Source organism: Schistocerca cancellata, chromosome 7, assembly GCF_023864275.1.
Source record: "Schistocerca cancellata isolate TAMUIC-IGC-003103 chromosome 7, iqSchCanc2.1, whole genome shotgun sequence".
Lineage (NCBI taxonomy): Eukaryota > Metazoa > Arthropoda > Insecta > Orthoptera > Acrididae > Schistocerca > Schistocerca cancellata.
This window is the reverse complement of record NC_064632.1, coordinates 171,221,769-171,234,146: the sequence shown is the minus strand read 5'-3', so window position 1 is coordinate 171,234,146 and position 12,378 is coordinate 171,221,769. Positions and strand designations below refer to the sequence as shown.

Below are 12,378 nucleotides of genomic sequence, written 5' to 3'. Positions count from 1 at the left end.
GAACTAACGCATTAGCATTTCTGCCAAGTTTCACTTCCATGTGGTAATTACAGCCCACACTGGCCGTCAGTGCGTAGCTGCACTTTAATTATAACCATCCTGCACGTTCATCAGAGACTCTATAGTAACGTTCTTGACCTTAGATCTGTATGCAGCTGAATAAATGTCCTTTATATTTTCCAACGCGAGATGTGCTTCGATTTTTTTAAAAGAAACTTCTTCATTGAACTGAAATGAGTATAGATTTACATTTACAAGCAGCGAATTTCTTAACACGCACTGTCATTATACTTTACAAATTTTTCCACCGTGTTACTGAGGTTTGTTTGTTACTGAGGTTTGTTTTCGACAGTGATATCAACTAATTCAATGTTTGTGTGATTTCTATTGTTAGTTATTTTATATGTGTGCTTTTTGTAGCTACTTTATGCATTTAGTCATGTTTAGCAGTGAGATGTTAGTTATAATACTGTATACATACAAACTGCACATAAAAGTAACTTCTAAATTGCTAATACAGTTTTACTAGCGACTGTGTACAGATACATCAGCTACATTAAATATTTTAATATAATCTGGTAATCACAACACCCAAAGTTTCTCTAGAGCTCGCAGTAAACCAACAATAAGATGTAGAAGTATTTTAGCAATTAACTAGTTAACAATTTCACAAAGTTTTCTATTATTTCCACAAATTTCAAGCATTTGTATGTGTTAAAAACTTTAACCTAATATGAGGACTAATTTGACTGTATCACTATACGGCATCATTGTCATGCGTTCTTTATAGCTATAATAAAATTAATGGCCCACTATAGTAATACTGGAGGATGGTCTGCTTTGATTTGATGTTGCCGTAACTGGCATGTCGAGCAGTGTGCGGCTTGCGTTCGGGAGGGCTGAGGCTCATACAACCGTCCAGCCGCCTACACTTCGGTTTCCGCAGTTTTCCTACATCGCTTAAGGCGACTGCTGTGGTAGTTTCTTTAAAAAGCCACAGCCTGCTTCCCACTAAAACCTCGTTCAATCCAAGATGGTTTTCCTCTCTAAGTACGTTACAACCAGTCTTCCTTCCATCGCCAGCAGAATGTTAACCAGCGAAGTGTCGCACCATCTTCCAAGAGTATGAAGATAATGCATCACAACAGTATGTGGAGATGCCACAAAAAGAAAGCGAATCAGACGTCTCACTTCAAAGTAGTTATAACTTCCAGCTACTGCAGACATGACGCACCTAGCTACGTCGCACCTTCACCTACGCTCTGCTGACAGTCATAAGCAAATATCTAATACATACTTTACATAGGGTACTTACAGAGGGCAGCCCGATAGACATTACTTTTCAAACGAACGTCGTGTACAGATGCCAAATAGAGTAATATCTGTATGGTATTGAAATGAAATGAGTCCGCTTCAGACTGGTGTCGAGGCAAAGACAAGTTTGTAATCTGTCGCCCTGCGTTAATAAGTCAGAGGTATGGCGAGCAGTTACGCCGATACCGCTGGACTGTGTAAAAGACAAAGCAGGAAGCAACTCTGCACTTCGTGCTCTGCTCGGATACGTCCGCAAAGTATTTCTTCCAGTACTGCTGAGACATGTAGGAAGACGAGGAGCTGCCTGCCAAACAAATCTCACATAGATAAAGCTCATGACAAGCCACACACAACAGTACCTCGCTCAGCTAATAGTCTCTTGGAAGGATGGTGTAGGCGATTGATAGTGTTCACACAACGGCACCTACGGAAGGTCAGACGAATGAGTTCTCAATGCAGTATTGGTCTAGAAAGAGGGGAACGACTATAGTGAATGAATAGCGCCTCCTCATTCCCGTGTGGGTGATCAGATGTCAAGAACTCATCTCGAGCAGCTAGTTATGAGGGGTTTGTCCAAAAAGTTCCAAATGCAGCATAAAATGACTTCTGCAGTAGATTGAAGAAAAAGCGGGCTCTAATTTACTGAAAATCTTCCCACGATTTTCACCAACTGTGGAGTGGTGTAGGATGACTCCGATAGAAAATGTCAACCTTGAACCTTCGACAGGACGGTTGCCTCAGAATGTGAAGAGGTAGACGCGGATATATAACATTTCTGAGTAACTAGAGGGCAACATAAGAAGTGTAATTCTACGAACTTCGTAGAGGTCCATTGTTACCCCACCCAGTTGACGTGCATAATCTGGGCAGACTGTTGCGAGTTGATACATTCACCTGTGACACTCTGCCAATACTGATGCTGTGTATTCTTTGGACGGTGTGCTGCAAGTTGTTTTGTAAATACAGTTAGTGTTATAGTGGAGTGACTGACATGTTAGCAAAGATAACGACGGAAAAATTAGAAAGCAAATAAAAGTTAAGGAAAACACGATTGAAACTTTAAGATTTGTTGGCGACAATGTAATTTACGCAGTGACTGCACAGGGCTTGGAAGTTCTGTTGGGACGGAAAAGTTTAGTGTATCGAGAATAAGCTGTAGGAAGAACACCAATAAAAGTCAATACAAAGGTAGCTGAATTTAAGTAGCCAATGATGAGTGAATTATATTGGAAAATAGGGCACTAAAAGCAGCAGGATAACTGATGATGGGTAAAGTAGAGAAGCAAGAAAAACATTTCTGAAAAACAGGAATGTACTAATGTAGCGTATAAATACACTGAAGAGACGAAGAAAGTGTTACACCCACTAATATCGTGTAGGGCACCCGCGAGTACGGCGATGTGGCGCAACACGATATGGCATGGACTAGACTAATGTCTGAAGTACTGTTGGAGGGAAGTGACACCAGGCATCCTGTAGGACTGTCCATAAATCTGTAAGAGCACGAGAGGGTGGAGATCTCTTCTGAACAGCACGTTGCAATGCATCCCAGATATGCTCAATAATGTTCGTGTCTGTGGAGTTTGGTGGCCAGCGGACGTGTTTAAACTCAGAAGATTGTTCCTGGAGCCACTCTGTAGCAATTCTGGACGTGTGGAGTTTCTCACTGTCCTGCTGGAATTACCGAAGTCTGTTAGAAAGTACAATGGACATGAATTGGATCCAGGTGATCAGACAGGATGCTTATGTACGTGCCATCTATCAAAGTCGTATCTAGACGTATCAGGGGTCCCATATCACTCCAACGGCACATGACCCACACCATTACAGAGCCTCCTCTACCTTGAACAGTCCCTTGCTGACATAGAGGGTCTATGGATTCATGAGGTTGTCTCCGTACCCGTGCACGTCTATCCGCTCGATACAATTTCAAACGAGACTCGTCTGATCATGCAACATGTTTCCAGACATAACAGTCCAATGTCGGTGATAGCGGGCCCAGGCGAGGCGTAAATCTTTGTGTCGTGCAGGCATCAAGGATATACGAGTGGGCCTTCGGCTCCGAAACCCCATATCGATGATGTTTCGTTGAATGATTCGCACGCTGACACTTGTTGATAACTCAGCACTGGAATCTGGAGAAATTTGCGGAAGGGTTGCACTTCTGTCACTTTGAACGATTCTCTTTAGTTGTCGTTGATACCGTGACTGTAGGATCTTTTTCCAGCCGCAGCCATGTCTGATTTTCGATGTTTTACCTGATTTCTAATATTCACGGTACACTCGCGAAATTGGCGCACGGGAAAATCCCCATTTCATCGTTACCTGAGAGACACTGTGTCCCATCGCTCGTGCGCCGACTATAGTACCACGTTCAAACTGACTTAAATCTTGATAACCTGCCATTGTAGCGGTAGTAACCAATATAACGGCTGCGCCAAACACTTGTTGTCCTATATAGGCGTTGCCGACCGCAGCCCCGTATTATGCTTGTTCACATATCTCTGTATTTGAATAGGCAAGTCGATACCAGTTTTTTGGCGCTTCAGTGTATAAGCGTTAGGAAGTGTTTTGTGGAAGTCTGGAGTGTTGCCTTGATGGAAATGAAGAATGAACTACAGATATTTCAGATAAGAGCGTAAAGGTTTTCGAAATGAAGTATTACACAAAAATACTGAAGATTAAATGGGTAGATCGAATAATTAATGAGGTGGAAGTGAATCGAAATGGGGGAAAAAGAAATTGTGGTGAAACCTAACTATAAGTATCATCGAAGGTACAGATCCGAGGCAAGAATGAATCGTCGGAGAGGGTGATATGCAGAGATACGATGTGCAATTCAACGACGTTTCCGAACAGTTCAGCTGGTAAACCTTATTGAAAGAGGACGATGAATTTGGCCGCATTCGCCGCTACAGTGTGTGAGGTGTGTGTTAGAGCTACTGGTAGACTCGCGAGTCGGACACAGACCTGTCCGTGCGATTGAAGCAGCGGCGAGGCGGCACTGGCCATCCTGGGCGCGAGGCGCAGCGACTCGGAGGGCTCTGGCGAGGCGTTGGGCGACGCCTCCGGGGTGTGCATGAGCGGCGTGTAGGGCGACCCGTAGAGCGGCGCCTTGGCGAACGCCTGCTGGCCGCCCCCGCCCCCGCCCCCGCCGTACTGCGGGTATTGGCCGTAGGCCGGCACGGCGCCGCCGTAGCCCGCCGCCGGCAGCTTGGGTGTGGCGGCGCCGTGCCTGCGCGCCGCCGGGGAGGCCGCGCCTGCGCCGCCGCCCCCGGCCGCCCCCGGGCCCGCCCCCGCGCCGCCACCGCCGCCGCCCCCGGACGGCGAGGGCCCGCCGCGCTTGTTGTGCTTGCGGCGCCGCGGCCGGTACTTGTAGTTGGGGTGCTCCTGCATGTGGATGACGCGCAGCCGCTCCGCCTCTTCCACGAACGGCCGGCGGTCCTGCGGCGTCAGGCTGCGCCACTTCTTGCCTGCAACAGGACAGGGCCAGCAGACCCGTCACCACCAGTCTCGCCTGCTGCTCCGCGTGCACCGTTACCGTACACAACTAATCGATCACATTCAACGCGGTCACAATAGGCATTAATGTATAAGAAGTAGTCAAATAAAAAGGAGACAGATGAGGAAAAAAGTACGTAACTGTTTATTATTTCAAAATCAATTGCCGTAACTGTTAATACATTCATCTGGCTGTGAGACAAGACGATTAACGACTTAATGGAAAAATATTTGCGGTTGCCTACGGAACCACGATTATACCCAGGCGTGCACCTCACCGTCCGAAGTAAATCGACGGGCCGACATGCTGTTAAGATTGTGTCGACTATGCTGCACAGGTTTCGCAGGGAAGTCCATATCTATTCTCCATACAGTCCAGATCTCTCCCCATAGGAACTTACCACAAATTTCCAAATTTTCTCCCATGCGATTTGCATACTTTTGGAGCCATTAAGAGGTCCACGCTTGGGTGCAGTCATGGTTCCGTAGGCAACCGCAACCATTTTTCCATGAAAGCTTCTCTCGCAGTAGGATAAATGTATTAAGAGTTCTGGCGGTTACTTTCGAAATAATAACCAGTTTACTTACATTTTAGGGTTCAGTACCTAAATTGGTAAAAACCGGCACCTTAACAGAATTACTTTGTTGTCTGTCTGTCTGTCTGTCTCTCTGTCCGTCCGACTGTTCAAAATCGTTTTTCTCGGGAACGGGGAGACTTATCAAGTTGCAAATTAATTATCACAAGTTGAGGTCTACAGGCCCTTGGCTGTGTAAAAGTGAAACTACTAAGTCAATGCAACCAAAAAAATTACTGCCATTTAAGTCACATATTTTGAAACTCGCAAACTTAGTCATAAGAACCTGCAGGGCATTTCGCGTTGACCTAAAATCGTGAAATTCAGCAAGAGGATAGTTTTCACAGTTTAAATAAAGGATAAAAATCATAAACTGTTAATTTGTAATTACATCACACGAAAATATTTTTCTTTTATCGTTTGTTACCTGATTTATAACTTGAAATTAAACATTTTCGAATGTCTTGGAATTTCTGGGAGCGATACCTTGCCAGTATCTGTGCAGATAACAGGCGAAATCGTCGAAACCCTCGATTTCCAGAATGGATGAACTGTCTACATACACAATTAAGTTTGTATGAAACCTTCGGTGCGCGATTCATACTCGCACCTGGCGAGATTTTTTTTACGTCATGATGTTAAATTACGATTCAGCTGCAAAACTTTACATGAAGTTAAATATTTGCATATGCGGATACACATATTTGTCAGTGTGACGACTTTTATCACACGATAGCTTTAGACCTGTGTATAGGTACGGATCTGTGTGTGGATGTCGATGTACGTGTAGTCGCGGAATTACGTGCAGACGCTGTTGCAGAGTTAAGTTCGGAGTAAGAAGCGCTTAGTGAAACATCATACTTGGTGGGTCAAAGAACGAAATTAGCTAACACGCTTTCATCAGAAACAGCGAGTAATTCGTACTGCAGGATGGCGATGTATGATGCGTTCTACGTGTTCGGTGTTCTTCTGGCCCCCCCTCCCCCCCCCCCCCCTCACAAACACACACACACACACACACACACACACACACACACACACACACACACAAACACACAAACACAAACACACACAGGAACAATTGATTTGTCTTCTTAACGTTTTCCACTACACTTTATCTTAGAATACAGGCCCAAGAAAATGTTTGTGTGTTTCGTTAGTCAACCTATGGGGGCGCAAATTTTAAAAACGATGATCAGAGAACATTACGCTGGATAGGAATACGACGGTCGTGGATGTTCACCTAAAGGAACCGTTGAGGACACCGGACAGAGCGTCTGCATTATTACTCACGCGGCGCTGTAGTTGCGGGGGACGACCGGGACAGACTTTGTTCGAGGGCCGGAGCGAGCGCTCGTTCGCTCTACATGCGGGAACACGGACAGGTCTGGGTCAGCAATTTGCAGCGAGCACGCGTGTACGGCGTGCAGCAGCCGCTGCCGCCGCCGTTGCATAATGCGTCCGGCATTCTCCAGTGACGTGCTGCAAACCTGTTGGCCGGTGACGGCTTCACGATTTCGCCAGTTATCCCATAAATACGCGGCGCCCGGACAAGTTGCAGGTCGTGTTCTCGTCTCTCGGAGCCGCCACCGCGTGCACGGCCCGCTTCACGACCGCCGCCTGCAGTTCACTCCCATCACGTTTGTCCACACAGCGGCGCCCGTTCTCGCAGAATGGCAGCTTCGCCAGTCTGATGTCAACGCCGCCGCCGGATTCTGGACGCGAAATAAACGGCAGCTTACTGTGTAGGATCGCTGTTTTCTTTACACTGTGTGTCCCAACTCATGAGGGCCAAATTAAACACCGGCCGCTGTGGCCGAGCGGCTCTAGGCGCTTCAGTCCGGAACAGCGTCGCTGCTACGATCGCAGGTTCGAATCCTGCCTCGGGCATGGATGTGTATGATGTCCTTAAGTTAGTTAGGTTTGAGTAATTCTAAGTCTAGGGGACTCGTGACCTTAGATGTTAAGTCCCATAGTATTGAGAGCCATTTGAACCATTTTGAACCAAATTGAACAGACGTGGGAATCAAAGGCGTAGCCAGTGAGAGGGAGGGGACTTGGCAGCTGCTCGCTCCCTCCCCCCCACCCCCTCCAAAAAAATTATTCTCTCAAACCGTATCAGCATCCCGCAACTCAGATACACCTACCCATATCATATCAGTGGAAAGAAAACCAGGACATGTAATGAATACTGGCTAGTAGCAAGTGGCTCGGAAGCAGTTTGTCGCGAATCTCGCCTTGTTTCGCCGTTTATCGCTGTTGTCCCTACAAGTGATAATGCAAGATGACTCTGGATTCGAATAATTTTCAGCAGTGTTGCACCTTCAATTAGCAACATCTTTTTTCTCTTGTTGCTAGCAACTGTCAAAATCTACTAAAATGTGAATAAAGGAAACTATTCGAAGGTACCTGAACGTTACTTAAAATTTCTGAATGTTTTGTGCTCCGCAGCTGTAAGATATTTATTAAAGGAGAGATTCTAAACATCATGAGCTGCCCTTGCAATGTTTGTTTGCCAAACCGGTATTGGGATGTATAACCCATCGTCAGTGGCATCTGAAACGAAGTTACGTCTTAGACGACGACCTTACATTTTTTGTGTTAGCATCCTTCTTAGCTAACAAATAACTTCTTATCGACGTTGGTGAAGCAACCGTGAAAAAAAAATACACAATCGATTGCGACGTGTCCACGTCTGTTAAGAACCAGGAGAGGTGACGAAGATGGAGCGTTAGATGTAATAGTAACTTACAGGCACGCGTTTAATGCAAGTTGCAGAAGGATGTATCGCACTGAACAACTTACGAGAAACTGACCCCTTCAAACCGCAGAGAACTCCCCAAGCTTGTCAACAGATAACTGTTCGTGCAGCAGGATTTGAGGAGATGATGTTAGATCTTACGAGAGAAAATTCACCAATAAGCACCCGTCAACACTTAGTAGCATACAATGTGGAGGTTAGTGATGGGGCATCAGTTACACCGCTATATCATAAACAATGTGCGCAAACAACTGGGGCGAAATGATTTGGTACATACGGTTCATTTCAATTATGTTGGAACGCAAGCACGGAGACTCGCGGTCTTCACTTTGAACTACTGCTATGGTACAAATTGGTCATTTGCATAGGAAATTATTTGTTCATTTCCCAGCATTGGTTACTCATCTCAATAAGCTCAGTTTAAGATCCGTACCATCTTCACAATTTAGACCCTAAAGGGTTGAGTCACATTGTATTTTGCGCAGTCTTCTCTTCAAGAGTAGGGGGAGACTTAGTGTGACTTAAAACGTTATTTGCTCCCTAATTTTTTTCCTGACTACGGTATATAATACATAGAAATTCACGAGAGCGTTCATGATGAGTGCTGGATCATTGCAAACTGTTCAGCCTGAATTTTGTGTTTCCCACAGATTGCAAGTCTGACGCTTTAGCTGAAACATATGAAGTTTTTAAATTAATTTGGATTAGCTAATTAATCTGAAGACCCAAGGCACTGATATTAAGAGACACGTAGAATCCAGCAGAGCACGAACAGACTCAGGGGACAACTTCAGGGAACCATCTTCAAGAGTGCTTGGATTCACAAACCAGTTGGATCCTCTTGTTTTCTGTTTCCGCAGAGGACTGCCACGGTGATCATTTCAACAAATATGAGCACAGTAAGTTTCAAGTACCAGTAACAGGGGAATTAGGGAGTACAGAAGTAAGACGTGGAGAGAAGCACACGTCGCCAGCTTATGTTACGTTCCCCGGCTGCAGCAGTGCGGTCGTAGCTCGGCGTGAGAAGAGGTGGCTCTGCACATTCGGGAAGCAGTGCGAAGCCAAATACATTTGCGCGCAGCTAATTACGTCGAGGCGTAATTGTCGCAGTTGCAGATAAGCCGGGGCAGCTTATCTGCTGCGTGGGCAGAGCGAGGACGCGCCGGCAACGACGTGTTGGAAAACAGGACGTCAGAAGACCGCCCACACACTGTGGCAACCTGTCCCTTATTACGAAGGATACCACTAATATACCTCCATCACCCCTGCCCACCTACCATACTACTCTTACCGTAAATGGTGTTACGGGTCAAGGTCTGTCCGCAACCTTCCGTATTAGACAGACTGTCTCTAAATGTGCCGTTTAGATCAATATGCAACAAGAATGAGGCAAAATAATTGTTTCTCGATGCGTCTTGGAAACTTTTGCCTCTGAATTTTAAAAGCAAAATTTCTATTGGAAGGTCTCCCGGTGGTGGCTGTAGCGCTGCCTACACAAAGGTGACGATTCGCGTGACTATTCTCTTAATATTTTATCACTTCCGTTAATCAGACTTGTGGTCCTAGCCCGATTGACATACTGAAGATACGGGCAGCTTGGTTCTGAAAGTGGTGAATTATAGTATTTCTTAGCATTCTTCCCAGGTGTGTTAGTTAGACAGTCCCCTTCCCCACATCTAGAAATGTGATCGTTCTGCTTTGAAATGGTGGATGCATAGCATTCTTCCCAGGTGTGTTAGTTAGACATTCACCTTCCCCACATCTAGAAGTGTGATCGTCCTGATTTGAAATGGTGGATGCACCTACATGTACGGTATGACAGCTGACCAATTCAATTTAGTTATCGATGATGGTTTAATGAAACAATATCGAGTTCTTAGGCAATTGTATCCAGTCGCTATCCGTTCTCTATGTGCAGGGTGTACATAAAGTACGGGAACACATTTAATTATTTGTTGCACAAGAACTAAACATTGTACAGATGTCATACATATTGCGTTTTGAAGAGAAGCTCTAAAAGTTTTTTATTTACAAACATTCGATATGTGAACCATGAATGACCCGGCAGACGTCAAGACGGTAATCGAATTCTTGCCATACTCGTCCCAGCATGGCATCGCCGACTGTGGCAGTCGCTTCTCGTATTCTCTCCCGGAGCTCTGTTACATCACGTGGAAGAGGCGGGACATACACCACATCTTTAATGTGCCCCCACAGAAAAAAGTCACACGGAGTGAGATCTGGTGTTTTAGTCGAACTCCAACACACAGGAAGCTCTCTCCCCACCTGAACCCACCTTGTTTGCGAGTAGCGCTATCAGCAAATTACCAAACTACGCTGTGGCGGTATACATGAAAAAAAATTCAGGGTTTCTCTTCGAAATGACATATGTATGATATCTGTATAATGTTTGGTTCTTCTGCAATAAATGATTGAATGTGATCTCGGACTTTATGTACACCCTGTATATGCACCTCTTCGCCCGTTTCCCAATCACTTGCAAGTGACTTATTTTGAGTTAAAATTATACAAGTATACAGGCGCATAGAGTGATTCCGTGGCGATGTAACAAACTTTCAGGGCTAATGTATCGATTGGGACCCTGGTCTGGAAACGTTCTGATACCTCTGACATTGGAAGACATGTATCGGCACTGTTGTTGCTATGACTCTAGGGTACGCAACTTTCACAAGTGATAGTATGGACCAAAACAAGACAAAAGAGTCTAGTAAAAATGGGTTCTAAAATGTATACCTTAACAGCGGTGACTAGTTCTTCATTTTGAATACTGTGAAACACATGTCTTCTACTTTAAGCTCTTCGGTGTCTACATTTTTGGAGGAATTACTAGGGACCAACACATGAAAAAAATTCCAGTAAGGGCTCTTGGAATGCACACCTTAAGAGCTATGGGCATTTGTTCAGTAGAAGAGATGTGTTTCACAATAGGGAAGATGAACAAATGCTCATAGCTGTTAAAGATGTGCATTTTAGAGCCCGTGTTTACTAGAGTTTTTCTTGTTTTTGTCCATACTATCACCTCTGAGAGTGGCCTACCCAGCGATCTTATAAACAACGTAAGGGGTAAATATAGTCCACTGTCAGAGGTATCAGAACGATTTGCAGGCTTTCTGCTGAAACTGACTGCAAGAAAGAAAACGCTGTGTTGTGTTGTGAAAATGTGCTGTTTTGTCTTATTTGTCGCAGTCGGTTTTAACTACGACAGCAGGACATTTAAACCATTAGACAAATTGTTTCTTCCATATACAGAGTGATTCCATGATGATGTTACAGACTTTCAGGAATGGTGGAGAGGGTTAAATGTATACATCCGTGTTGGACCCTGGTCCAGACAGACCGAGTCAAAAGTTCAAAGCTAAAATCGTTCTGATACCTCTGACAGTGGAATGCATGTACCGCTACTATTGTTGCTCAGACTGTAGGATAGGTGACATTCAGAGTTGGTAGTAAGGACCAAAACAAGAAAAATTCTCAAGTAAACATGGGCTCTAGAATGCATACCTTAACGGTTACGGGCACTTGTGCAACGCGAGAGATGTGTTCCGCAGTAGAGACAATGAACAGTGCTCATAGCTCCTAAGATATGCAGCTTAGAGCCCACGTTTTCTGGACATTATTTTCTAGTTTTGGTCCATACTACCACCTCTGAAAGTTGCCTGATCTATAATCTTAGCAACAATAGTTCCAGTACATCTATCCCACTCTCAGAGATATCAGAAGGATTTTTGTTTATAACTTTCGACTCGATAGTTTCCAGACCAGGGTCCCTTACCACAAATTGATGCATTTGTCCTACTCTATCTTTCCTGAAAGTTTGCAGCATCATTACGGAATCAACTTGTAAATGGGGACCGAGTTTTCGTGCGAAGACGTCCTACACCGCATGAATTATCTAAAAATCGATAAAGTAAAAGTCTTTCAACTTCTAAACAGCGTTGTCGTCGTTGTTCAGAAATAACTACTGGATACCACCTCTGATGACCAGTCTCGCAGCCTACAAACGCAGGTACCAAAGGATATTGGTCGTGTACCGCAATGACGTAGCATTCTGTAAGTAAATGGTGAGAAACTTTAAGAGAATGGGATGTTCTTTTTCCATTGCCTCGAGTTGGTGCTATGGGCCAGCTCCCTTACTTCAAACTTTCGACAGTACGAAGAGAGGTGGGAACTGAGGGGTAAAGGTTTCGTTAGCGCCATTCTTTTCCG

General features: G+C 44.9%; 1 protein-coding gene across 1 annotated transcript in view; it reads right to left on the bottom strand.

Moving 5' to 3' along the window:
• LOC126092688 (ecdysone-induced protein 74EF-like) overlaps positions 1-12,378 on the bottom strand; it is a 262,646-nt gene that overhangs the window by 32,751 nt on the left and 217,517 nt on the right. Inside the window, exons 2-3 of the mRNA XM_049908411.1 lie at positions 4,618-4,787; positions 4,285-4,527 (exon numbers count right to left, since the gene is read on the bottom strand). Of these exons, the coding sequence (XP_049764368.1) occupies positions 4,285-4,527; positions 4,618-4,787 (413 nt within the window). The remainder of the gene's footprint in view (positions 1-4,284; positions 4,528-4,617; positions 4,788-12,378) is intronic.